Here is a 27,830-nt window from a genome sequence, read left to right on the forward strand (position 1 = left end):
TGCAGCTATCTGCATCAGCCACGGAAACCAGAAGCCTTCTAGGAAAGGGCTTGAGCTGGTATCAAGGACCAAAATCAGGCCCTCCTTGAGCTAGGGGAGATGAAGGACGAGCAGCAGGCTGGGTGTTCCAAGAAAGGTGAGGGGGTCCCAATGTGCGGGCTGTAGAGGTCATGTAACTCAGCACCTGGAGCCCAGCAGAGGTCCTGAAGCTACCTGACCCTGGTTGGGCCACATGAGATACACAAACTGGCCAGGTGACCACAGTAAGACCCCCCCCCTCCCAGTATAAATGCAGAGAAGCACAGGGGCTTGCCAGGCACAGCTGATGGGGGACCCCTCCAGAACACTTGTGGGGTACAGTACATATTTGGGGCAGCAACAGTGATGTCCATACTACAGATGGGGAAACTGAGGCTCAAAGAAGGCAGGTAGGGTGCCCAAGCCATCTGGTGAGCAACAACCTCAAGTAGCTGGGCAGAGGAGTACAAGATAGTCCTAGGGTGACTGAGGCAGTGAAGCCAAAACAATTGGGTGCCTCCCATGTGTTCAGCTCTGCTTGCACACCCCTCAGAGGTGGCTCTATTTTTCCCCCTCCCCATTTTACAGACCATCAAATCAAGGCTCAAAGAGACTATGTCACTAGCTCAAGGCCACAGAGTTGAGTGATCCATAATCAGAAACCATGTCCTTGGGGCCGAGACCCCAGGTGTGAACCATGGCTCCTGCAGACTGGGAGTGACAGCAGATCATATATCCCAGGCTGTCCTCAAAAGCCCTTGGCTTTCCTCAGTGAACCCACGGCCTCCCAAACGTCTGTCCCTCTCCCCTTCTCTAAGGCCACGGGAGGCAGCCCCCACGTCGCTATGGAAGAGATCCCTCCATTGTTCAACTAACAGAGTCTTTTATTCCTGGGCAGTACTGGCTGGCCTGGGACCCCTGTAGGAGAAGAGTTTGGTCCCTGCCCTCTGTCCAGCAGAGCAAGGCTCCTACAACCCATATGACAAGTGAGAGATGAGCAGGGGAGAAAACAGACTTGTAAGCCAAAGCGGGGTCCCCATCCTGCTGTGAAATTGGCCAGCGTGGCTCCCAAATTTCAGTCAGCACTCCACCTCCAGGCAGCACTAAGGAGGCCCATCTGATAGGAAAGGGCATGTGGTGGGGGTGGGCAGGCAGGCAGGATAATGCCAGTGCTGTCAGCTGGTGAGGAGGGCTGGGGCTGCTTTATGCTCTATAGATGCTTCACCAGTGCTCCCTTCCCACCCCAGCCTCTACCTGGTGCCCATCAGAAAACACTTTTCACTGAGTGGGGGAGGAATCTGGGGAATAGAGTGGCAGGACACAGACCTCCTCCCTGTTCCTGAATCACAGAACTCATCCAAAGCCATGGCCCAGACTGAGTCTGGGGTCATGGTGCCAGGTTGCCCTTCTGGCCAGTCCACAGCTCTCGCAGCTCCACATGGCAGCCAAGGTCTCGCAGGGCAGCCTTGGCCACGTCCTCACAGTCACGGTGGGCAGCACGGGCCTGCAAGATGAGTGCTTCAGCCCCCAGGTCCAGGATGGGCTGTGAGAAGGCCTGGCTGCGGGCCACCAGGTTACGGATCAGCATGCAGGCCTGTTTCTGGGAGGGAGAAAATGTGAGTGGCTATGCGCTGGTAGGTGGGGTCCATTCGGACTTTGGGGCCCTCATCATAACACAACAGGGCAAAGGTGACCACAACCAATATACAGTAGGTACCTACTCTGTGACTCATTGGGCTAGATTCATCTCCTCCCTTTATCCTTCCAACTGTTCAGAGAGGCAGGGCTAATTCCCCTATTTCCCAGTTGAGGACACTGAAGCTCAGGGCAGTTAAGAGCTCAACAGGTGGGGCTGATCCCTCAGGCGTGAGATCCTCAGCCTCAGAGCAAGATCCCCTGTGGCTGGCAAGAGCCTTGGGCAGGGGCCCCAGGAAAGAAGGGCAGAGAGCCACAGGAAGAGGGGGTTGTGCACAGGACCCACATGTCAATTACATCACCACTCGTTCACCAACATCTGTGCCCTGGTTATCTGCCGTGTGTGGGTGCCACGAGGCACCCCACCACTGGAAGACTAGATGAGAAGTAGGTAAGGTGTGAGGGGCGCCCAGCCAGGCTGGTGAGGAGTGGGCCAGGTGATGGGTTAGCCAAGGACACAGTGTCCCAGAGGAGATACCACCTGCAGCAAAGGCCCCAGTGGGACAGAGCCTGGTATGTCTAAGGACCAACAAGAGGCCCCTGTGCTGGGAGGGTGTGAGAGGTGGGAGTGGGGGAGGCAGGAAGAGTCCTAGCGGCTAAAAGGAAGTGACTGGGTTTCAGGCAGGGGTGCACATAGCCCCATTTACTGCTCAGCTTCACTGACTCCCCAGCAAGGTATGGACTGTGAGTCTGACATGCAGAACACAAAGGAGCAGCCCATGGATGGCAGGGAATCTTCCAAAACTCCTAGCAGATCCCCATCTGCTCTCCTCCTCTTCCTATCCCTCTAAAGGAACTGTTATAAAAGCTCAATGCAGGAAGAGTAAAGGGACAGGAAGACAGCTGTGGGCAGAACTGGGTGCATTTTCAAAGATGGGAAGTAGATACCTTTGGGGGCTAGGAAAAAGAAAGAAGACTTTGAGATAACTGGGCTGGGGTGGGATGGGGACAGAGACAGTGAGGGCCTGCGTCCTGCCCCTCCTTCCCGTCCCCAGACCCACCTGCACTCCGGCCTCTTGAGGGTGTGCCTTCATGGCCTGCAATGCAGCCAGGGCCCCACCGCCCTCCATGATGACCCGGCTGTTCTCTGGCTTTCGCAGGGCCAAGACGCACAAGGCTGCACAGCTCTGCTCGCATATCTGTAGGGGTCATGGAGATGGACAGAGATACCTATCATCTGGAGGACCCGCCATGGCTGCCACTGTTAATTCCCCACTAAGTGCCCTCCAATTTCACCTGAGGAAACTGTTGCCAGCCTGTGTATATACCAGATCACTAATAACAGGAATGATACCCAGGTGATAAAGATATTAATCATGCTCTTAGGGGTTACAGTCTCAAGCCAGGTCTCTTGCGGGCTCCATCCCAGCCCTAACCCTGCTTAAGGAAATGGGGAAGAGCACCATGCAAATCCAGATACTGATCTAGACCTCCAGTCACTGTACTCCACCTCGTGTGACCCCTGTGTGGGGTAGGTACCTGGGGGCTGGCCAGGTGCTGGGTCATGGCAGCCACGATGGACTCTGTCCCGCCAGCACGGACGATGGCATCCTTCACATCGTCGTTGCCTGCAATGGCCCGCAGGGCACTCAACACTTGCTTCACAAGGTCCTATAGGGAGGGCAAGGTACAGGTTACCTCGGGCCAGCTCGTCCTCCTGTGCTGTGCCAGACACTGCTTGGTTGCTGGTGTGTGTGCATGTGCGCGCGTGCATGGCGGGGGGGTGGTCAGGCCTTGAGAGAGTTTGTTGTTTTGCTGTCTGAACTGGTGGGGGCACCCTGGGGCTTGCGGGAAGCCTGGACCAACAGGGTTATTACTCGCTGCATAGAAAAGGCAGAGGCTTAGGGAGGTGGACCCTGTGAGTTAGTCCACTTGTGTCCAGGCCAGGCATCTGGACATCCTTGACACCCACCCCTCACACACAGAGGAAGCATGTGGCTCAGGCCAGGAATCAAAGCACGGGGTCCCCTGGCCACAGTCGGGTCCCCAGGTGGGCACTGACCAACTTGAACTGAGGACAAGCTGACCAGATACTGCTGGGACTGCCAACCACGCCGGTGAAGGGCAGAGCCATGAAAGAGGAAGAGAAAGCAGTGGGAGGGAAACCAAGCCTCTACCCACCCAACTGTCGAGGAGTACAAACAAAACGCATTCCCTCATGTCTCAAGCCAGTTCAAACTCAGGTTTCTGGCACCTGCACACGAGACTGGCTGATATCACCAGCTGGGCGTGGGGGCAGTAGGACCATTGCTGCCATGGGACAGGTAGGTATTCCCACATGTAGAGAGGGGGTTAAGTGGCTGCTAAATGAAAGAATAATGAATAGGAGTCCCTGCCCCATTTTATGGATGGGGAAACTAAGGCACCAAGGATATATGTCACTCAAGCATCACACAACTGAGCTGGGATCTTGGCCAGGCCCTGCCAACACCTACTCACATTTCTCCCATTGTGGGGAGAAAATACAAAAGTGTTAAAGTAAGAGAGGGTGGTGGATTTGTTTTCCCCAAAACACTTTACATCCTGCCCTGGGGTCAATAGAAAACTGCACTTTGCTTCCAGGGTCAGCAGACAGGGCTGGTGTGCTATGATTCAAGTTTGTTGGGGTGTCTGGGGCTCAAAGGGACAGAGTTCACTGGGAGGTCTAGAACCTTCCCTCGGCACCAAGAGAAATGACAAATCAAAACCCAGCTGAGGGGGGCTTCACACCCTAAGACGGCTCTGGATGCCCACCTGGTGGTCGCTGCAGTTGGCCAGTAGGGCCACCAGGACCCCGAGGCCCCCAAGGTCGACGACCTCCTGGCAGAATTCATTGCGGACAGCCAGGCGGGACAGGGTGCTGCAGAGCTCACTCAGGATACTGGGGCTGTCAGAGAATGCTGTGGAGAGGGAGGGAGGGAGAGGCATGGCTTAGGGTAAGGACAGGGAGAGAACCTCTTCCAGCTTGGAACTAGGAGCCAGTGATCCTGGTACAAATCCTGTTCCACCTGGGAAGCTGGGCCCTTGTGCCAGCACGGTGGCCACAGGTACCAAGGGAGCCCCACAAACACCAGGGCTGCTGGGCCTGCAGTGCCCCCTGCTGGCAGCTGGAAAAGACACGAGAACGTGCCCTCCCCCGCACCTTGTCCCAGATAAATTCCAGACCAACTGATGATCTCAACTAAAAAAAGAATACCATAATAGTGCTATAATAAAACATCCGAGACTATTTTTATGTTCTTGGGGTGGGAATGACCTTTCTAAGTGCAACGGGAAACCCAGAAATTGAAGAGAGACATATGGATAGATTGACCTGGGCAAAATTGAACACAGATGCCGAAGACTGAAGCTCAGAGGCCCCAGGGAGGAGGGGCCTGGACTGAGGCTCATGTGGGGGGTGGCAGGGGGTGAAAGAGTGCGGGGTGGACAGCCCTGATTTATCCAGAGTTCTGTGACAGTCAACTGGTATGTCCCCCCTTGTCAGGTGCAGCCCCCAGCAACGCCATGAGCACTAATCTGGGTGGAGGTATTCTCTAGATGTGGTGACATCTATGATCAGTTGACTTCAAGATGACCCTTGATGGTCTGAGTGGTCCTCATCCAGTCAGCCGAAGGCCTTAAGAGGGAAATCGAGGGGGCACTGGGGTGGCTCAGTCAGTTAAGCATCTGCTTTGGCTCAGGTCATGATCCTGGGGTCCTGGGATCGGGTCCCACATCAGGCTCCCTCCTCAGTGTGGAGCTTGCTTCTTCTCCCTCTGTCCCTCTCTCTGCTTGTACTCTCTCTGTCAAATAAATAAATAATTTTTTTTTTTTTTAAAGGGGGTGGGAACTGAGGTCTTCCTGAATAGGAAGAAGCTTGCCTGAAGACTGTGGTGTTGGCTCCTGCTCAAGCCTGTTCCATGGAATACAGACTCACCAGCCGCTCGGCCACATGAGCCAATTCCTTGAAATAACACACACACACACACACACACACACACACACACACACACACACACACGTTCTGCTTCTCTGGTAGAACCAGTTTGATATGAGCTCTTGTCGACAAATAAAAATGTAAGCTCCCCCTCCAAAACGCAGCTCAACTTTGCACATGGCCAAGATCTGTTTTCACCCTCTCCAGAGGTATGAGACTGAGGCAGACCAGCCTCTCCAGAAGACACGGCCAGAGTCACACATACACAAGCCTAGCCATTGAGCCAAAGCCATAGGCAGGCCGGGAAGAACTCATTCTTCTAGCACCTTCTTGCACCAGACCACAATCAGGCCTCTTCTGGTGGGTACAGAAGGCAGGGAATTTCAGATCTGAACACCAGTGCAGTGATCTATGGCTGGCTTGCCTTGTTCATTCCAGTCGGGAACATGTAAGAATTTATGGCTAGGTGTGAACCAAACTATAAACTTCCACTAAGCACCAGCCACACTCCCCCATCTTTGGGAAACACCCTATTTGTCCCTTTGGGGAGCTCTCCTTTCTGTGTTCTCAGTCTGTATGGGGGGACAGAGCTAAGCCCCTTCCCCAAATGGCTCCAGAGATGGGCACAAGATCTGGTCTTGGCCAAGGAACACTGGCCTGGAACTCTCCTAGAAGAACCAAGAGAAAGGACACTGTTCCACTAGGGGTGCCATATGGCTGATAGGAAGCCAAAAGAGGTGAGTGGAGCCTGAAGCCAGCCATGTCTGAAGCAGTCCTAAAACACAACTTTCATTCTGACACCCGCTCCTACCTTTGGCAGCCTCAATGAGCACCTTCAAGCCTCCATTCTCCTGCACAATCATCTTGGCATGGTCGTGGGCATGGCCAAAGGGCACACGGATGTCATCATCGAAGGTCATGACTCGGAGGGCCCAACAGGCCTCTCTGACCACGTCGGCGCAATGCCTATGTCGGGCAATGGCACCAGTCAGCAGGGGCAGCACACCGGCCTTCACCAGGCTTTGCCGATTCTGCTCGTGCTTCAGGCAGGCATGGCACACACAGCGGATCCCAGAGCAGGTCAGATCAGCTACGTCGGCATTCTGGGCCAGGGTTGCCACCAGCAGCTGTAGGCCCTGGGTGTCTAGGAGATCGGGCTGGCCATCGGTCAGGGCTGACAGGGTGTTGAGGGCCTGAAGCAGCAGGCTCTGGTCACTTGCTGCAGCAAGCTTCCAGGCAGCCAGAAGGATGGGGTAGGCCCCCTTCTCGGCAGCCAGGAAGCGGCAAGCCTTGTGCTGCTTACACTGTTCAAAAAAGCGGGCAAGGTGCATGGACACTTCCTGGGGGCGAGAGTGGGCCACGGACTCCCGCAGGTCATCCAGGACCTAGAGAATACAGGAGAAACTTCAGTGCCAGCTCAGTCCAAAGATGTTCCAGAGCAACGGTGTTGCACCCCTGTGAGCTTCCCGCTTCTGGGATCTAGGCCTGCGGTGGAAGTTCAGGCTAGCTGTGGCAGCTTCTACACCTGGGCTTTTAGGAGTTTTGAGCTTCAGAGGCCACAAAGAGATGGAGAGACCCAGCTATCTCAGTGTCCCTCCATGGAGCCACACATGTGAGTGCAGACGTAATCAACATTCCAGCCCTAGATGCCATTGCAAGAGGGCTCCAAGCAAGACCCGCAGAACCATCTGGTTGAGCTCAGTCCACCCAGCTGAACCATAAGGAAAAATAAAATGGCTGTTGCTTTGAGTTGCTTATTATGCAACTATGACTAACTGATACACCCTCCAACGGCCACCTCTCCAAGGAAAGTGAAAGTTACCTTTGCCAGACTGGCCCATACCAGAGGTCTGTTTGTCTCTCTCATTCACTCCACAAATATTTATCTGCCAAATGAAACCACACCATACATAGTTGATTTACCCAAATTCAACTCAAAGCCCTTTGCGGGGCAGGGGGAGGGAGGAGGGAGTAGTAACGAGAGAAAACAATTTGAAAAGAGCATCCAAATCTAGCTGGCATTCAATTCCATGACCTCCAGACCTGCCTCAGCCATGAACCCAAGATGAACCCGAGCCTCCTGGAGCTTATGAAATCACTGGCACCTGGCCTCAGGGAGGGTGGTTCTACAGATACCATCATCCCAACCCAAGGGGTTTGATTTAGCCACGACTGCCCTGAATGGCAAGGATGCCTGTTGGCAAATCCTCCCTGAGCTAGACTTAACTATGTTCCAATGACACAGAATATTAATAGGCTAAAAGCGGAGAATGTGCCTTGAATGGACATCTGTCAAAGAAAATACACTGGTGGCCACTAGGCATTAAAAAGATGGTCCATATCACTAGTTGTTAGGGAATTACAGATCAAAACCACAGAAAGAGGGGTCCCTAAGTAGCTCAGTCTGTTAATTGTCCAACTCTTGATTTCAGCTCAGGTTCTGATCTCAGGGTCATGTGCTGCGCTGGGCATGGAGCCTGCTTAAGATTCTCTGCCCACCCCTTCTCTAAAAAAATAACAAACCCACACACAATGAGATGCCATCCCATCCATTATGATGGCTACAACAAAAACAAAACCACACAGGAAACAGCAAGTGCTGGTGAGGATGTGGAGAATTGGAACCCTTGTGTGCTGCTGGTAGGGATATGAAATGGAATAGCTGCTGTGGAAAACAGTCTCGCAGTTCCTCAAAAATTAAATATACAATTACCATATGATCCAGCAATCCCACTTCCAAGTATATATCCCTTAAAACTGAAAGCAGTCTTGAAGAGATATCTATGTATTTGTGTTTATAGCAGCATTATTTCTAGTAGACAAAAGGTAGAAGCAACCAAATTTCCATCCATGGATGAATGGATAAACAGACTGTGGCCCATTCACACAATGGAATATTATTCAGACATAAAAAGCCAAAAAACCCATAGCCAAAAAAAAAAAAAAAAAAACAACACCCAAATTCTGACCCAGGCTACAACATGGATGAACCCTTCGCCATGGATGGCGTTACGCTGAGTGAAATGAGCCAGACACAAAAAGACCAACACTGTGTCATTCCACTTATGGGAGATCTCTAGAGGAGTCACATTCATAGAGGTAGGAACTAGAACGGTGGTATTAGGGGAGAGGAATAGGAAGTTAGTGTTTAAAGGGGACAGAGTTTCAGTTTGGGAATATGATAAAGTCCTGGAAATGGACGGTGAGGATGGTTGCACAAGTGTGTATATACTTCATGTCACCGAACCATACACTTAGAAACAGTTAAGGTGGTGAATTTGTGTAATATATATTTTACTACAAACCAAAAACAGAGGATGTAGCATTTTAGCAGGAACCTGGTGAGAAACCTGAAAAGTTGTGGCACAAGTGCCATTGAGGGAGCACAGTGCTGGAGTTATAATACTCTAGGTTTAGTCAGATAAGAGAGGAAAGGATGATGGCCAAAATTTGCACAATAGTCTTCATCCAATTTGTAGGAAATCTCCCATTGGCCTGGATGGCATTGGAAAAGCAAGTCTCTCCGGCACCTGGGTGGCTTAGTTGATTGAGCATCTGCCTTCAGCTCAGGTCATGATCCCAGGGTGCTGGGATCGAGCCTCACGTCAGGCTCCCTGGTCAGTAGGGAGCCTGCTTCTCCCCCTCTGCTTGAGCTCTCCCTCTCATTCATAAATAAATAAATAGATAGATAGATAGATAGATAGTCTCTTCATTGGCTGGCTAAGATGGTGGTCTTCACAGTCCCTAGGTGCTGCCTGTGACCCCAGACCCACTGGTGGCTGAGGAAAGGACAGCTGCTAAAGTGAAGGTGGCAGAGCCAGCTGGGCTCCACCTGTAACAACTCAGTGTGGTGACAGGGGCCTTTGTCCACCAACCCTGGGGTCATTTCCTCTGCAACTGATGGCCTGAATTCTGAAACTCCTCACATATAAAACCAGTCCAGCTCATTTTTTCCTTGAAGAGTTCCAAGACTACTTGGTTTTGTTTCTACAAGTCTATGTGCAACAAATTTCAGGATTCTGATAGATTCCTTCCAAAAGGCATTACAGAGTTGAAATTTTTTCTACAGATAAGCATTTTTCACGTGTCAGAGCCACAACAGCAGTGGCATGAGAAGGGGCTGGTTCACTTCCAAGGTAAGAAGGTTGGGAGGATATGAAATCTGATGTGTGTGGTGCCTCCCACATGGAAAGGGAGAGAAGGGGTTTGGTGGGAGAGACAGGACAGAGACTTTCAGATTTTGCTATAAATGCTTGAGTATTGCTTGAATCTTTTGTGCTAAGAACATGTTCACTTTCTTCTTCAAAAGTGGAATTAAGAAGAATAAAAAGGAAAGGCTGTAAACAAAAGGAGTTTTCTGTACTGCTGATAGAAGACAGCAGAGCTGTTCCCAGTTTGATTTCCCTGGGAGAAGGATCTGTATCTGGGTCTCAGCTCAGCCCCTCACTGGCTGGGACCACAGGTGAGTCATTTATTTTTACGAAGCCTCAGATTCCTGATCAGCAAAATAAGCTAACAATAGATTGAGATCATAGGTTTTAAGAATTTAGCAGTACTTAGTGATTATTAGAGACTATTATTACTGAGACCCTTCGTATGTAAAGAGCATTTACAAATCAATAAGAACAAGATGAACTTGGGACACGTGGGTGGCTCAGTGGTTGAGCATCTGCCTTAGGGTCAGGTCATGATCCTGGTGTTCTGGGATTGAGTTCTGCATCGGGCTTCCTGCAGGGAGCCTGCTTCCCCCTCTGCATAGGTCTCTGCCCCTCTCTGTGTTTCTCATGAATAAATAAAAACTTAAAAAAAAAAAAAGAACAATCCAATAAAAAATACTGCCAAGACAACAAACTCCTTCCTCTCTTTCTTTCTCTTTCCTTCTTTCCAACTCACTTCTTACTAGCAAACAAGTCAAAACAATGAGAAAGGGTGCCTGGGTGGCTCAGTTGGTTGAGCATCTGCTTTTGGCTCAGGTCATGATCCCAGGATCATGGGATTGAGCCCCACATCAGATTCTCTGCTCAGCAGAAGGCCTGCTTTTCCCTCTCCCACACCTCCTGCTTTTGCTCTCTCCACCTGTCAAATAAAGAAAATATTTTTTAAAAAATGAGATAATTTTCTCAAAACCTGTGAGGCAGGAGATGGTGAGGACTCTGACAGCAGGGAGAAGTATATACTGCCTTAGGCAGAGCTGGGTTCATACCCAGGGCTGTGTCCTCCAACTTCCTTTTTTTTTTTTTTTTTCCAACTTCCTTTTTTATTATGACACTCTCTTGCTATCAGGCACATCAGTTTTTTTGTTTGTTTTATTTTTTTAATTTTTTTATTTTATTATTATTATTATTTTTTAAATTTTTAAAATATTTATTTATTTATTTATTTATTTATTTATTTATTTATTTATTTATGAGACAGAGAGAGGCAGAGACACAGGAAGAGGGAGAAGCAGGCTCCATGCAGGGAGACTGACGTGGGACTCAGTCCAAGGACTCCAAGATCATACCCTGGGCCAAAGGCAGACACTCAACCGCTGAGCCACCCAGGCATCCCTGGGCACATCAGTTTTTTCTCTTTGAATTACCCACCTATAAAATGGGGATAATAATCTCAACCTTATAGGGGTCTTTGAGAGAATAACTGAGATAGCACAAAGAAAGCACCTTGCACAGAACTCACTCCACAGTCAGTTCTCAATAAACACTATAGCCTTTTGGCTTTTAACCAACAGCTTATCCCTGTTTGACAGGTGACCTTAAGGAGAGCATTTAACCTCTGTGACCTTTACCTTCCTTGTAAGGTGCTAGAAAGCGGGCCTCTGGGCCTCTGTTTCCCTATCAGTAAGCCAGGAATGACACCATCTACTTCATAGGCCAGTTTTAGTATTAAAGGGGCAGGCTATGATGTGCTGCTGGTGAACAGTCAGTGCTCAACAGGTGATAGCCTATGATCCCACTCTCTTTCTGCAATTCCCGTCCATCTCTGAGCAAACTTAGTGGTTGGGAGACTCCTGAGAGTCTCCTCCATGGTACCTTCTGCCGCAAGGCTGCCAACACTGGGGATAACCTGAGCACCATTCACCCCTAAAGGGCCCTCAAATGTGGACTCAAGGAGCCCCAGCTGCAAGCTCAACATCTCATGTACTTGCCTGCCCTTTAGAACCTGCATCTGTCATCTGGGAACCAGTATAAAGGTGCCCCTAAGAGACTGTTAAATGGTGATATGTATGGAACCACATGTGTAAGGTGAGCCCTGCCCCCATGGGCCATCCCTTCCTACCTGTAGGATGTCGTGTCTAGGCTCCTGGGATCCATCTGCAGAGACTTTGGGTGCCAGCTTTACAATGTTGCTCAGATCAACCCCTGTGGGGGAATACGAGGGAGTCAAGAAACAAGTGACAGTTTTATCCCCACAGGCCTGCTAGAACTACCTCATGTCCATTCTTGTGGGACCACCCCACTTTGGAGGCCTACTCAGCTCCCCACCCCAACCCCTCCCTACCAGGGCCAAGCAGCCACATCCATATAAGGGATACAGGCTATGGGAGGGGGTGGTCTTTGCCCCTTGGCTCTGTCCAACTAATGGGAGCAGAGCAGTAGTGAGGCTGCAGGCCATCACCACAGTGAGGGACACATTCTACCTGGTGGGTTAAGAGGGAAGGGGACCCCACAGCTTCTCCCTTGGGGCTCCCATTGTTCTTCACCCTGGATGTACCCCTACCTTCCCTGATACCCCCAAGGGAAACCTCCACTGCACAAGACACATCTGAGTATTTCTCCAGTCCCTGTTCAGTATCTATATCCCACTCTGTGCCCAGGACACCAGCCTCTGACCTCTGAGGCTGGACTCCCTGGGCTCCATTGCCTTCTTGCATCAGACTGGGCTTGGCCAATGGAAAGTAGGACTTCAGATCAGAAGGAGTGGGAGGGTGGGGTATTTACTCCCAGCTCCCTGCCTCCACCTCTGTTAGATGACTCCCCACCCCAGCCATGGCCTGTTGTGGGGCTGAGGAGGTCCCTGCTATGGCCAGCAGGGTCTCTTAACCCTACCCACACCACTGTAAATAAATGGTTCCCTCTTGACCGCTGTCCCCCATAGCCTGTTTTGAATATGCCACCTCTTTCCACAGGCTGCTGACCAATACCCCCTTTGGCTTCCATGAACTCAAGTCGGAACATAGGTAGGGCAGGGAGGCAGGTGGCCCTGTTTCTTGGGAGGTGATCAGGAAAAGCCTCTTCAAGAAGTAGCAATTAAAATGATACCCACCTTGTAGGATTCGGCCCCACAGATGTCTAGGTGGGGTCGAGGCAAGTTAGAGGGAGGGCAAGAACAAAATGGGAGGTGGCCAGCCTGCTCAGAGCAGAGAGCAGAGAAGCGACAGGGCCCAGGGCTGCCACGCCAGGCAAGACAGAGCCATAGTAGGACATCAGTCTCCCACGTTAAGAGCTGTGGATGGTGATGACTATTGGGCAAAGAGCCAGACCAGCACTGGGACAAAGCCACACTGTACTACCTTGTGATTCAAATTGTTCCACGGCCTCTTTTATTGCCTCCTCTGGTTGCATCTGGAACTCTTCAATGTTCTCCTGAACGACTGCATCAAAGGTCTCCTGGGTGATGCGCTTGGAGGCCATCTTCATCTGTGCATGAGGTGGCAGGTACTCACCTGATAGACACTCTCAAACTGAGAAATTAAGACAGGAAGAAAGTTTTATTGAGGGTGAGAGGACAACTATGAGTCTGGCTATCACTTGAGGAAGAGCTACCGGGGCCAGAGTGTAGGAATGCCCAGGAATAACTCTCAAAATCTGGGTCACAGGAAAAGCTGATACCCCACATCTACAGAGCTTGTAAAAGTGCAGAAGAGGGCAGGCAGTTTACAATTTATCTAAGAAAGAGAAGATGTTAATACAACATGTACCCTTCTAGTAAAAAAAAAAAAAAAAAAGATAAAATAATATTTTAACATTACTCATGTTACATGATAATGAAATGATTACAAATTACATGAAATCATTACAAATATTACATTATACATCATGTTATTTATGATATATAATATGTTACAATATATAATACTAACTCTATTGCACTTTATTATACAGTTTGATATTTCATATGTAACTGTAATAAAACTACTTACAGTGGTATGGGGTTATACCTATAAACATTTTTTTTTTTATATTTATTTATTTATTTATTTATTTATTTATTTATTTATTTATTTATTTATGATAGTCACACACAGAGAGAGAGAGAGAGAGAGAGAGGCAGAGACACAGGCAGAGGGAGAAGCAGGCTCCATGCACCAGGAGCCCGACATGGGATTCGATCCCGGGTCTCCAGGATCGCACCCTGGGTGAAAGGCAGGCGCCAAACCGCTGAGCCACCCAGGGATCCCTATAAAAATGTTTAAATAAAAGTTAATAATGATAAATTAAATGGAATGCTAAATCAAAAACTAATAAGAATAGTTACCATAAGGGGAAGTAGGGAAAAGGGTGATGAGGGCAGGACTAGAAGCTGGATTATTCTCTCCAAATGTACCTTGTTTCATGGTTTTGTTTTGTTTTTAAAAGATTTTACGGGATCCCTGGGTGGCGCAGCGGTTTAGCGCCTGCCTTTGGCCCAGGGCGCGATCCTGGAGACCCGGGATCGAATCCCACGTCAGGCTCCCGGTGCATGGAGCCTGCTTCTCCCTCTGCCTGTGTCTCTGACTCTCTCTCTCTCTCTGTGACTATCATAAAAAATTAAAAAAATAAATAAATAAAAAAATAAAAGATTTTACTTGAGACAGAGAAACAACACAAGGGCGAGGAGAGGGACAGAGGGAGAGAAAGAGGAAGAACGAGAACAGACTCCACACTGAATAAGAAGCCTGACTTGGGGGCAGCCCTGGTGGCCCAGCGGTTTAATGCCGCCTTTGGCCTAGGGTGTGATCCTGGAGTCCAGGGATTGAGTCCCACGTAGGGCTCCTTGCATAGAGCCTACTTCTCCCTCTGCCTCTCTCTCTCCTCTGTGTTTTTCATGAATAAATAAATTAAATCTTAAAAAAAAAAAGAAGCCTGACTCGGGGCTAGATCCTAGGACTCTGGGATCATGACCTGAGCTGAAGGCAGACACTTAACCAACAAAGGAACCCAGGCATCCCCTTTGTTTCATGGTTTTAAGTTGAGAAACCATGTAAATGCTTTACATAGTTAGAAAAAGAAAGAAATTAATATAAACTAAAATAAAAATGAAAGGAATCTCTAAAAATTAGGAGTAAAATGAAACCCATGAATCTAATAGTATATCTATGTGGAGTTTAAAATATAGTGATAGAACCATATATTCTCGCTGAGATGTACAATAAGGATAGAAAGAACTATAAAAGGAAATCTTCAACAGTTTTCAGTAATCATGTTACTGGAAATGATAATAGTAATGTTATTTGGAAGTCACTGTGGATATAGCAAATAAATAATAATGTTGATGTCCTTAGGAACTAGCATAATGGGACACCTGGGTGGCTTAGCAGTTGAGTGTCTGCCTTCAGCTCAGGGCATGATCCTGGGATCCGGGATCAAGTCCTACATCAGGCTCTTTGCAAGAAACCTGCTTCTTCCTCTGCCTGTGTCTCTGCCTCTCTCTCTCTCTCTCTGTGTCTCTCATGAATAAATAAATAAAAATCTTAAAAAAAAAAAAAAAGGAACTAGCATAAAACAAAAAATTCTAACACAAAAAAAATCCAAAAAGTAAAAACTCAGAAGTAAATTTGAATTGGAATTATCAATATAAACTCATGATATATTTTTCTCTCAAGTAAAGAACCGATGTTCTAGTGATATCAACTGAAAATGCATAGAGGAAATACCACATCCACAGTGGTAGTGAACACCCTGAATGCCAGCAATAGTCTCTAAGTACCATTTTCCCAACAAAGTAGACTTTGTTGGGAAAATGGCTGGAGGAATGGCTGATTCTATGACTCAGAAGAAAACAGGCCAGGAATGGCTGATTCTATGACTCAGAAGAAAACAGGCCAGAGGAGCCAAGCTGGGAGCATCTTGTCAGACCAGGAAGCAAGAAAACTTCAAAAAACCATCAGGGTCACATCAAAGGATTGGGAGCAAACCCTAAGAGATGCTCATGGGCCCATGTGACAGGTGAGCGGCTAAAATAAAACAGGATATAAAAAAAAAAAAAACAAAAAAAAAAAACAAAATAAAATAAAACAGGATACAATAGATACAAAAATCTGTGTGTTCATAATAGTACTAAAACATACCCTGCTCATTTTGCTGAAAACTGGCAAATAAAGAATATAGCAACCATCCTACTTCCCTCATATAATTAATTACCAGATTATAAAAACAGGAAGAGGAAAAGTTCTGCTTTGTAGGTGAATTCCAACTAATTGTCCACAACAGGACAAATTTAGATAACAATCTCCATAGGCTACAAAACTGTGAGGAGCAAAACTGATGGAGGACCACAATGAGTAGACAGTACCCTCCTCCACCGTGTGATTTCACATCACCAGCAAAGATACACAACATTACTTGACTCCAGACAAGACTGAAATTCACCTGTGAAGTTTTCTTTGCAAAACCTCAAACCCAGGGGCACCTGGGTGGCTAAGTGGTTGAGCGTCTGCCTTTGGCTCAGGTCGTGAGCCCAGGGTCATGGGATTGAGTTCCACATAGGGCTCCCTGTGAGGAGCCCGCTTCTCCCTCGGCCTATGTCTCTGCCTCTCTGTGTGTGTCTCTTATGAATGAAGAAATTTAAAAATCTTAAAAAAAAAAAAAAGTTAGGGGGACATAGGTACAGCAAGTACTAGGACAGCAGTAGGGGGAATGTGGCAAAAATCCGAGCACAAATTTGGGCTGATTGGGAAACAGGCCACTCAAGCCCGCAATTCTCTTTGTGGAGGTAGCACAGGATATGAATATTCCATCTGTGGGACATCTGGGTGGCTCAGTGGTTGAGCATCTGCCTTTGGCTCAGGGCATGATCCCAGGGTCCTGGGATCAAGTCCCATATAGGGCTCCCTGCAGGGAGCCTGCTTCTCCCTCTGCCTAGGTCTCTGCCTCTCTCTGTGTGTCTCCCATGAATAAATAATCTTAAAAAATAAATATTCCATCTGTGTTTGTGCAGATGTTTTGAGGGAGGAGTAGGACAGGCTCTAGGGCCGGTAGGGGGGACTTGAATCCCAGGCCCTCCACTTAACCTCACTGTTGGTCAGCTCTCTCATATGTGTCATGGGGATAAACAAAGAGAATCTACCTCATGGGACTGTAGTGAAAATTCAACCAGTTAATCCCTATAACATGCTTAGAATAGGAATTTGGCACAGAGTAAGAGCTCAATAAACATTAGCTATTGTTCCCTTCCTTTGTTGCTTAGAGGTAATTCAATCAGTTTAATTGGGGTGAGAGGCATAAGGGCATCCCTTGCTCCCTTGCAGATAGCCCCCCTACTTCTTTCTGCCCCCAGAAAAACAAGTAGCCCGTTTAAGGATTGCTAAGGAGTTTCATGGTCAAAGGTGGAGGAAAAGGGTAAGGATTGTCTGTTTCAATAAAGAGCTTCTGAGTGAGACAACCAGGCTGGTATATGTGGGGGGTGGTGTTCCTGACCAGTTCCCAGGGACAGGAACTTCCCAGCTGGGGCTGTTGGAAAGACTCTGTTCCTGACTGCCACCAAATGATGCTTTCACCACCCTGGCCATGCTTCAGACCTAAATGGGCCGACAGTGAGTGGCCACCTTGTCAGAGGGACAGTTCTAAAGGCGAATATCATCATGCCTACTTTATGGATGAGAAATCTGAAGTTCAGAGAGGGGAAGTACCTGCCAGAGATCACACAAGCAGTAAGAGGCCTGGCCATCATGCCACCCTACTTCATGAACACCTTCCCTCCACCTGGGTTCTCTGGAGTTTCTGCTAGCTCTTCTAGGCTGCCTCTTCCTGGGAGCCTTCCCTGACGGGTTAGAACCTGTATGTGCTCTCTGGCCTTGGCTCCTCTGCCCCATGAACCTTCCCCTGCCCTGTCCTGAGCTTGGAAGATCAATGTCCAGCTCTGCGGCCACCTCTATAGCAAGTCTTACAGGGGTCACCTAGGTTGGGCACGGGGCTAAGTAGCAAAAACGAAAATACATATCTGGAGCTCATGAGAAAGGCAATGCCTAGGAATAGTCGTCTGGGAGCCACCTGGGAACAGTCCAGAATAGGAAAGAGGGGAAAGAGCACCAGCCCCCATGATGTGACGGTCAAAGGTGTGCTGAAGGAAAGAAAGGGAGTTAGCAAGACCCCAAATGACGGCCAGTTTCCTAAGCCAGGGTTCTGTTCATTAAGAAAACAGTGTCCTGCAGGGACTTAACTGCAGGGACTCTAATGACTCCTCATCTTCCTCCACACCAACACACTCACCCTGGTTCAGGCACAATTTTCCCTATGGGTGGCCTCACCAGCTTCTTCTCTGCCACACTCTGTGCCTCTATTCTCCACTCAGCAGCCAGAGAAAAACTTGAAATCACAAAGCCACCTCACTGCTCAAAATCCTGCAGTGGCATCCCAATCCTCTCAACAAAATCCAGGCTACTTACCAGCACTTTCTCTACGTGGACCTTACCTAGGTCTCTTACTGCGCTTTCCCAACTTTTTCTCATCCTTCCCAGACACCGAAGGGACACTCTTCATAACCATCTGGTTAAAGCAACACCCCCGCCCCGGCCATCGCATCATCCTTTTATTTGAATGCTACATCTACCTAGAGTGACACGGTTCATTTTTTCTTTTCTTTTCTTTTCTTTTCTTTTCTTTTCTTTTCTTTTTTCTTTCCTTCCTTCCTTTTTTTTTTTTTTTTTTGCTTTTACTGTCTAGCCTCCTCCCTAATTAAATTTTACCTCTACGAGACCAGGGGTTCGGTCAACTTTGTTCACCACCTTCCCCCCTGCCCAGGATGGAGCCAGACACGCAGCAGGCACTCAGGTCCATAGGTTATGAATGAATGAATAAATGAAAAGAAAGCGGAGGGCAAGGAAATGGCGGATTTTATCCCCCGGCGGCTTCTGTAAAAGTCATTCCCCAAAACCAAGTCCCCGAGGGCGGCGCCAGTCACCAGCCCGACCCCGCGGCGCCCACTCCCCTTCCCGCGCGAGGGGACTCCGCAGCCGCTGCTTCTCACCCGGTTTTCGCAGCCACGTGGGGAAAGGGTGGGGCTCGCGACTGTCACCGGCAGAACCACCTCTGGTCCCGTCCGGCCACCGTACGCGCGCAGGCGCGCTGGCGCCAACTGGCCTCGGCCTCCCTCCTCTTCACGGACTGCTCCCGGAGTGACCACGGGGGACCGCGAGCGCAGGTAGAGCCGAGAGACCCAATAGGTATGCGGCGGCGGTTGCTTTGCCGCCTCTTCCCAGCCGCTCCCCTTTGCCGCCGCCCTCAGCAAATTAGTATTTCGCCTCAGGATCGGCTCTGTAGAAGCGAGCAACGCGCCTGCGCAAGGGGACTTCGCGGCGGCCGCCTGCGCCTGCGCACCAGGGCTCGGCGGTGGCTTGCGCCTGCGCGGCGCGGCGCTGCGGAGACCGTTGGCTCATTTGCATGTCCCCGCCTCGCGCGGCGGCGGTGGCGGCGGGTGAGGAGCCTGAGGCGGCGGCGGGGGCGGCTCCGCGCGCGGTGGGTTCGGGGTGAGGCCTGGGCCCGGGAGTCTTCGGTGGGCGGGCCCTGGGTAGGAGGCTCGGGTTCGGCTCCGGGGATCCCGGGTCCCCGCTATGACGCCGCGAGCTCGGCCCTCCGGCTGCGCGTCGGCCGCGTCCGGGTCGGCTCGGCCTCGGGGGCGGTCTTCGGCCTCCCAGGCCCGACGCCCACTCTTCGTTCTCGGAGGCCGGTAGGAGGCGGGCCACGCCCGAAAGGGTTCCTTCGTTCATTCATTCCACCCTCGAGGCTCCGCTCGTAGGGGGATTACAGCGGCCGACCTTCGGGTTCTTGACCATTTTTTACCTGGTTCAGTTCCCACAGTAGCGCCCACCATTAGCTGCCCATTCCATGGATGGGGAAGCGGAGGCGCAAAAAGGTTAGGTTACTCGATTTGATCCGGAGCCGCCTGACTGGGAGACCCTGGCTTTCGATAGCAGAGAACAAGGGGGCGCCTCTGGGAATTAAGGATGAGAAAAGGGGGTGATGGTTTTAAGAAATGGCTCTCAGGTAGGACAGGGTTGGGTCTTGAGGTAGGAGGTTTCAAGATGGAAGGGATATTTTAGTTAAGGACGCAGCCACTGGGTCCCTCTGTTGCTTCTCAGTTTTGTTTTGTTTTGTTTTGTTTTCCTAGTCAGTCTTCAAGGGCTTTGTCCCCGCTGCCGGTGCCCTGTTTTTCATGTTTCGGTCTGGGCTCTTTGACCTTGGATGGGTCACTTAGCCCGAGTCTTTCTCTTCTATATAATACCACTCATAACAGGACTCACTTTTCACTGAGTTGTTGGAAGAAGTAAAGGAGATTGTGAGAATCCCTTTCCTACAAGAGCACCTGGTACAGAGCAAGCTCTGTCACTAGCCAGGGATTGATTCCTCCACTCACTTGTTGAGAGATTGTTCTCAGAGGGCAAGTCAGTTCTCAGAACCTCTTTTTATGTCTGTGAAATGGGAAAGATCACATCTCTGCTAACCATCACTTGTGAGGGGGATGTTCCCACCCCTACACTGTTACGTTCAGTTGTGCGTTTCCTTCCTGCAGTTCTCCAGGAAACCCCAACAGACAGGGATTCTGAGGAAATGGACTCAGAGAAGCAAGATAAATGCTTGTATTGCTCTTTCTAACAATTACACCTGTGAGCTCCTTGAGGGCAGAAGCCTCCTTCTGAAGCACCATGTTGAATTATAGATTACTGTCTTGTTACTTTGAGGATGAGGTGAAATTGAGCAGCCCGTGTGAGCATTAGTTGTCATTCTTAGTGTCTTTTTTTCCCCTTTCACTACAGGTCAGAGAAACATGGCAGCTAGGCGAATTGCACAGGAGACTTTTGATGCTGTATTGCAAGAAAAAGCTAACCGATATCACATGGACCCCAGTGGTGAGGCCGTAGGTGAAGCTCTTCAGTTTAAAGCTCAAGGTGAATTAAAGTGCTTGTTTTTTTGTGGGGGGAGGGTAGTTACTGAACGTGCTTTTAGGGTCAGGGCAGGAGAATATCAATGTCTTGGGCAAACTATGCAACTTCCCGGATCCTATCTTCCTTATTTTTTAAGGGGAGATAAAGTTATCTCTTGGTCTACCCGTCACATTATTGTGTAGAAGTGGGTTTTGTCATTATCTGAAGTTTTTCTGCCCCAGGCATCCTACTCCACCTAACAAGGGTTCTTGACTCAATCTCTTGGCTCATCCCCCTCACTGCTACCCTGATTTGAGCTCTTATTCTCACCTGGATTATTGCAGTAATCTCTTGAACCATCTCTCAGCTTCTGGCTCCATTCCCCTCAAATCAGCCCTCCCCAACAGATCTATTAATCTAGCCTTGCTGGGCCAACGCCCTACTTGGACTCTTGAGGCTCCCCATTTCAGAGTTACATCCTCAGACAAGTGCAGGAGCAACCAGGTAATAGTGCTGTGTACAAGATGAGGGCACAAGAGACTGCCAGCTGTAGGCCCTGCCTGAAAACATTTGCTTTGGAAAGTTTTGGGAATATCATGACAGCGGAAGAAAAATGGTGCATACATAGTTTGCAGGTGACAGGGAAGCCCTCGCCATGGCACACAAGGCTCCCAACCCTCATTTCCTGCCTTGAGGCTCAAGTGTCAGTGACACTGTCCTGCCTGTGCTTTGAATAGCTCCTCTTCCCAGCCTAAACTGGTGAAGTCTCTCAGGCACTAAGACCTAGCTTATACATGCCTTTCCCCAGGAAGCTCCTGCAGGCTTTGAGGTTGATTTGGTTGCTTTTCTGGGCCCCAAGGAAGTGCACTGAGCACTCACTTTTTTGAGGTAGGCCAGCCTCTTCTGGGCCTCCTTCAGGCCTGTGCTGTTCCATGTGCCAGCCCCTGAGCCACTTTCCAGTGAGGAAACTTCCTCAGTGTTGGTTGAATAAGGCTAAGTGCTTGGGGTAGGAATAACTTGTGTACTTTGGATGTGGAGAAACTGAAGCCTAGAAGCTAGCTTCAGATTCTGACTTTTTAAAAATGCTTGAGTAGAATGTAAAAACATTCCTGTTTTAAAGGATTGGAAGAGTTAAGAAGTAGGAGTATAACATAGAAGTCTTTAGTTGCTCCCTTACTCCTCAGAGGTAGCCATATATATGGTATTTTATGAAACCTTCAGTTCTTCTAGTGGTACATTTATGTAATCCTAAATAGTTACATAGTGATATATGTATAAACACGTATACATGTATATGTTTATGCATATGTATACTATATGCGTGTGTATTTGGAGATTTAAGTCTTGGTTTATTTTAATCTAGAGAGTCAAACATCAATATATATTTTAGTTTCCTCAAGAAAGATAGGGGGCAGGAACTGTACTAGGAAACCAGCAGGATGCTAGCTGGTTCTGTAACCACCACTTTGTCACATAGCTAGCTTGCATGGTTCCCCGGTCAGGCTTTCATTGTCTTCTAGTCTGTATTGGTTTATAAAGTATCTGAAAATCCTGTTGTGCAGACTCCATCCACCACTCTCCTTAATGCTACTGCCCTAACGATGCCATCAATAGCCATCAGTACCTGGATTACTTTTTGTTGGAACATCCATATCCGCTCTTGTATTTCAGTCAGTTCTTTGAACAGCAGCCAGGGAGGTGGCCTCTTTGCTTCAAAACCCTTCAGGGCTTTCCATTTTGTTCAGAATAAACTGTAGAGTCCAGTAAAAGGCCTGACTTGATCTGTTACTCCATTCTGTTCACATCTTCTAACATAGTGGTTCCCTAAGTTTGCTGCTTGTTAGAATCATCTGATTACCCTTATGATTTTATTTATCTGAGAGAGCGAGGGTGTGCTAGAGAGCACACACATATGCCCGGGGAGGGGCAAAGGGGGAATGAGAGGGACAAACCAACTTGGCACTGAGCGGGGAGCCTGCAGGGAACTCAGTCTCATGAACCTGAGATCATGACCTGAGCTGAAATCAAGAGTCTGATGTTCAGTGGACTGAACCACCTAGGCACCCCCTGGGGACCCTTTAATAACCCTAAAGCATGGACCACACCCCATCCCAATTAATTAAATGAGGATGCCTGGGGATCCCCAAGGACCCCATTGTGCAGTAGAGTTTAGGAGCCACCTTCTTACCACTTTGCCCTTTGTTCTGCTGTTCCATTTTGGCTATATTTGTTCCCTGCTAGTCTTACCTCAGGATGATGCTGCTTCTGCCTAGAAGGCTTCCCCCATAACTGCAGAGTCTGGCTCCTTACACTAAGTCTCTGCTGCTCAGATACATTGCCATTGGAGCAGCCCACCTTGACCAGCCTGTCTGAAAATGGCTCTCTCTCTTCATGTTCCTGCCTGCTTAATATTTCTCACTAGCACTTTCATGTGATGGATTTTTATTTAAAAAAATTTTTTTTTTTTAATTTTTATTTATTTATGATAGTCACAGAGAGATAGAGAGAGAGGCAGAGACACAGGCAGAGGGAGAAGCAGGCTCCATGCACCGGGAGCCCGACGTGGGATTCGATCCCGGGTCTCCAGGATCGCGCCCTGGGCCAAAGGCAGGCGCCAAACCGCTGCGCCACCCAGGGATCCCTGGATTTTTATTTATTGTTTGGCTCCCTCAACTGACAAATCCAGGGGAGTGGAGACTTTGCTGTCTCCTTTCCCTGCTGTAGTTCTATAGCCTAGAGCAGTGCCTACACACAGTAGTTGCTCAACATATACTTGTTGAACAAATAAATTTGGGTTTATACAAAGCTCTAGCTTCCTGTGGTCTCTTGGTCCATTACTACTTCCTGGGATCTCCTCCCTTTTCTTTTATTTGACTTGACTAAGTAATAGATTCTGATGCACAAGTTAGAAAGTTAGAAAGCTACTCTGCAAAGTCTTCCTGAAAGTCTTCAAAGGCTTGCTGTTCTCATATGTCCATAGTTCACATCTGTTCTTGGCTTCTTACAGAATTTTTGTGTGTGTGAATAAGCAAATGTAAATTTAGGTTCATATTTTTCTCCTACGTGTACTCTTCAGTTTTCATTGTGGCCTCTCTTGCTATGTCTTATTTACCTTCTTTTTTTTTTTCTTTCTTTCTTTTCTTCTTATTTACCTTCTGTGTACTCTTTTATCTGCCTTAGTCTCTCTTTTTTTTCAGAGAATTGATTAGCCCAGTAGGCCTTTCCAAGGGAGCCTATCTGCCACCTGTGGTTCGGGTGCTCAGAAGTGGTTGGCTGTGGTGGGTATAGTGTCAGACGAGGCTCCTGCCTTAGTGGCACTGTGATCTAACACATACTCCTCAGAGGGAAGGAGGGCAGGCAGTCTCCAGAAAAATTGTCAACTGTCTGGTAGAAGTAGAAATATATAAGGGTTGCAGTTGAGATAAAGGAGTCCAGGTTATTTGGGGTTCAGAGACCCATCCCTGAGTCTAAAAGAGGGCTTTAAAACAGATGCCTGCAGAGCCTAAACAGGAAGGCCAAGTGAGTGAGGGGTACTAACTGCCTAGCTTCTGTGGACTGTTGTCCAGCACATGCAGGCCCAGTGCTTGTAGATCTTCTGTTTTTATAAATATAAATCCAGATTTTTAAGTTAAGCCACACACATTTTAAATGTTGGAAACAAATACAAATTTCTAAAATGCATTCTGGCAAATAAAGGGTCCCTGCTGACTGGTGGTCTGTGGACTATCTTTTTGCAACCTCTGGTCTAAATTATCTTTGTGTTCCTCTTTGGATCGTTATTTTCAGATCTTCTAAGGACAGTCCCAAGAGCAAGAGCAGATATGTATGATGACATTCCTAGTGACAGCAGATACACTCTGGCTGGATCTGTAGCCCACCCTCGAGACACTGGGAGAGAAAGCTTAAGAGGTGATGTGTTTCCAGGACCTTCTTTCAGATCAAGCAATCCTTCTGTAAGTGAAGACAACTACTTTCGCAAAGAGTGTGGCCGGGATCTGGAATTTTCCCACCCTGATTCCCGAGACCAAGTTTTTGGCCACCGGAAATTGGGACATTTCCGTTCTCAGGATTGGAAATTTGCACTCCGTGGCTCTTGGGAACAAGACTTTGGCCACCCCGTTTCTCAAGAATCCCCTTGGTCACAGGAGTATAATTTTGGTCCTTCTGCACTGCTTGGGGACTTTGGTTCCTCTAGGCTGATTGAGAAAGAGTGTTTGGAGAAAGAAAGTCGGGATTACGACGTGGACCGTCCAGGGGAGACAGACTCTGTGCTCAGGGGCAGTGGCCAAGTCCAGGGCAGAGGCCGAGGTCTAAACATCGTTGACCAGGAAGGGGCCCTTTTAGGAAAGGGAGAGACTCAGGGCCTGCTCCCATCTAAAGGGGGAGTTGGGAAACTTGTCACACTAAGAAGTGTGAGCACAAAGAAGGTACCCACTGTAAATCGTATTACTCCCAAAACTCAGGGCACCAACCAAATCCAGAAAACCACCTCAAGTCCTGATGTAACCCTGGGGACAAACCCAGGAACAGAAGATATCCAGTTTCCCACTCAGATCCCTTTGGGGCTCAATCTGAAGGATATTCGGCTTCCCAGAAGAAAGATGAGCTTCGACCTCATAGATAAGTCTGATGTTTTTTCAAGATTTGGGATAGAAATAATCAAATGGGCAGGATTCCACACCATAAAAGATGATGTTAAATTTTCCCAGCTTTTCCAGACTCTTTTTGAACTCGAAACCGAAACCTGTGCTAAAATGCTTGCTTCATTCAAATGCTCCTTAAAACCAGAGCACAGAGATTTTTGCTTTTTTACGATCAAATTTTTAAAGCATTCTGCTTTGAAAACACCCAGAGTTGATAATGAGTTTTTAAACATGCTTTTAGACAAAGGTGCTGTGAAGACCAAAAATTGCTTTTTTGAAATCATAAAGCCTTTTGACAAGTACATAATGAGGCTTCAAGACCGCCTTCTGAAGAGTGTCACACCCCTGCTCATGGCTTGCAATGCCTATGAGCTGAGTGTCAAGATGAAAACCCTCAGTAACCCCCTGGACTTGGCTGTTGCCCTGGAGACCACCAATTCTCTCTGCCGGAAGTCTTTAGCCCTTTTGGGACAGACTTTCTCCTTGGCCTCTTCTTTCCGGCAAGAGAAAATCTTAGAAGCTGTTGGCCTCCAAGATATAGCTCCCTCTCCTGCTGCATTTCCAAATTTTGAGGACTCTACTCTGTTTGGGAGAGAATACATTGATCACCTGAAGGCCTGGCTGGTCACCAGTGGGTGTCCACTTCAGGTCAAGAAAGCTGAACCTGAGCCTACCCAAGATGAGGAGAAAGTTGTTCCTCCTACCAAACTCGAAGTTCAGGCCAAGTCTCCGAGTGGTCTCAGTGATGGTAAGGAAAGCGCTGAAAGCTCTTACTGTGATTAGTTTGTTTTTCATGTTTTCTTGTAATGTCTCTTTTTTCTTTGAGAATTTTATACAGAAGTGTTGTAGCCAACTGGAAACATCAGAATTTTGGTAGAAAACTCATTGGCGAGTGTTCATGTCTGCTACTCATTCTGTAAGCATATGTTCGAAATCTTCTGTTTGTCTACCACAGAAGTCCTTAGACATTTATGGGTCACAGACTCCTTTGGGAATCTGATCAAAGCTGTGGCCTATGCCAGGAAAAATGCATATGTATTTGTACACAGTTCTCCCTGTGTTTTGGTAGGGAGGGTGTTGTACCTTCCTGTAGCCAAGGTTAAGAAGCCCTTATTATAGCATCTCCCTCCCCCCACACTAAGGTGTTGGTAGACAGGAAAGTAAATACTGGGCACTGTCCTTGGGGTGTCCCCAGGCTTCCGGGGGACAGAAGTCACAAAACCCAATTCCTCCTGGGCCAGGAGGGGAATTGAAGAGACCCCAGCCCAGAAGAGTCAAGGAGGCCATGTTTGAGCTGTGTTGAGGGACCAGCAGAGATTAGCCAGGCCGGCCCAGGTAGTAGAACCACCTTTCTTCCTACTCCCTTTTCTAGGGTGGCTAAAACCCAATAGTGGATCAGTTATGTATAGCAGATAACCTGCAGTTAATGAGTCAGCTTTGGGAAGGTTCTCCAAAGGCCAAGAAAGAGGAAATAGAAACAACTGGCTGTTGGGTATTCCTTCTCTTTCCTTCTTAGCACTGGGGATGGATGCTCTCCTAGCCCAGACATCCCAGAGGTCATGAGCATATGTAGTGGCCATGTGACCAGAGAGGAAGTGCGCGCGCGCACACACACACACACACACACACACACACACACCCTTAACCTCAGGAGGAATTCCCTTTTCCAACAAAGCAGTTTTCAGCTTCCATTGCCCCAGCCAAGTGGAAAAGCCTTGTTTGTCCCTGAATCTCTTTATTCCTTTCCACCCTTATGGACCCCTGACTGTATCAAGCACTGGTGGGTAGGTCCCACCAATAGATGGGCAGCCATACTTATCTATTCCTGGAGAGGGAGCCTTCCAGAAATGGGCTCTGGGCTAAAGCAGGACCCCTCCTCCCCACACCCCCCAAAGTGGGGGAGTGGAAAGTCAGTATAATGACGATACTGAAGAACTTACTGTACATGACGATATAATGAAGTATGACGATATAATGACGGTATAATGGTATAATGGTCGGTATAATGACGGTATAATGACGATATAATGACGATACTGAAGTATGAAGGAGGAAAAAGTAACTTACCATTCCCTGGTTCTGTTGCTATGCAGGTGCACTAGAAGCAGCAGTCTTGCTGTACTGAAAACACTACAATCTGTTCTTTTACAAGATTATCAAAGGCCTTTTTCTGTGTTTCTGCAGTATTTGCTGCATCATGATATTAACCTAACATAAATTATCTCACTCTTCCCTTGATGTGGGACTTATGCTGCCTTTTACTTTTCCCTTAATGTGAACATTCTAGTTAAGTGGTATATACAAGCCTTCTGAGGCTGAGCCAGGTTCCCTTGTAATTGACATCTGCAAGCTTGGGCTGTCTGGGCAGCAGGCAGATGGCACCAGCACCCATGTCTCGTGGGGCATTGCCTCGTCACTGCTTCCATTACTGTTAGAAATGCTGAGATGCCAAACATTCAGTTGAATGTTTTGATTACTACTATTGTTAGTTTTTATTTTTAAGTTCTCCTTTATAGAATAT

General features: G+C 48.4%; 2 protein-coding genes across 10 annotated transcripts in view; one reads left to right on the plus strand and one right to left on the minus strand.

Annotated features, from left to right (window-relative positions):
* Positions 1-884: 884 nt before the first annotated feature.
* ARMC6 (armadillo repeat containing 6) lies at positions 885-19,110 on the minus strand. Its single transcript, XM_025989579.2, has 8 exons — positions 18,773-19,110; positions 13,119-13,289; positions 11,885-11,967; positions 6,420-6,993; positions 4,447-4,592; positions 3,193-3,324; positions 2,715-2,852; positions 885-1,618 (listed from the first exon to the last, which is right to left on the minus strand). Exons 2-8 carry the CDS (start codon positions 13,243-13,245, stop codon positions 1,406-1,408), a joined length of 1,413 nt encoding a protein of 470 aa, XP_025845364.1. The 5' UTR covers positions 13,246-13,289; positions 18,773-19,110; the 3' UTR covers positions 885-1,405.
* SUGP2 (SURP and G-patch domain containing 2) overlaps positions 18,851-27,830 on the plus strand; it is a 29,882-nt gene continuing 20,902 nt past the window's right edge. Inside the window, exons 1-3 of one of the 9 annotated variants that reach the window (XM_072721141.1) lie at positions 18,851-18,946; positions 20,559-20,690; positions 24,453-26,057. In XM_072721141.1, the coding sequence (XP_072577242.1) occupies positions 20,570-20,690; positions 24,453-26,057 (1,726 nt within the window). In that variant the 5' untranslated portion in view covers positions 18,851-18,946; positions 20,559-20,569. Of the gene's footprint in view, positions 18,969-19,111; positions 19,272-19,354; positions 19,658-20,558; positions 20,691-24,452; positions 26,058-27,830 lie in introns of those variants that run through there. The other 8 variants (XM_072721143.1, XM_072721144.1, XM_025989568.2 and 5 more) reach the window with 8 other exon arrangements.

Source organism: Vulpes vulpes, chromosome 9, assembly GCF_048418805.1.
Source record: "Vulpes vulpes isolate BD-2025 chromosome 9, VulVul3, whole genome shotgun sequence".
Classification (NCBI taxonomy): domain Eukaryota; kingdom Metazoa; phylum Chordata; class Mammalia; order Carnivora; family Canidae; genus Vulpes; species Vulpes vulpes.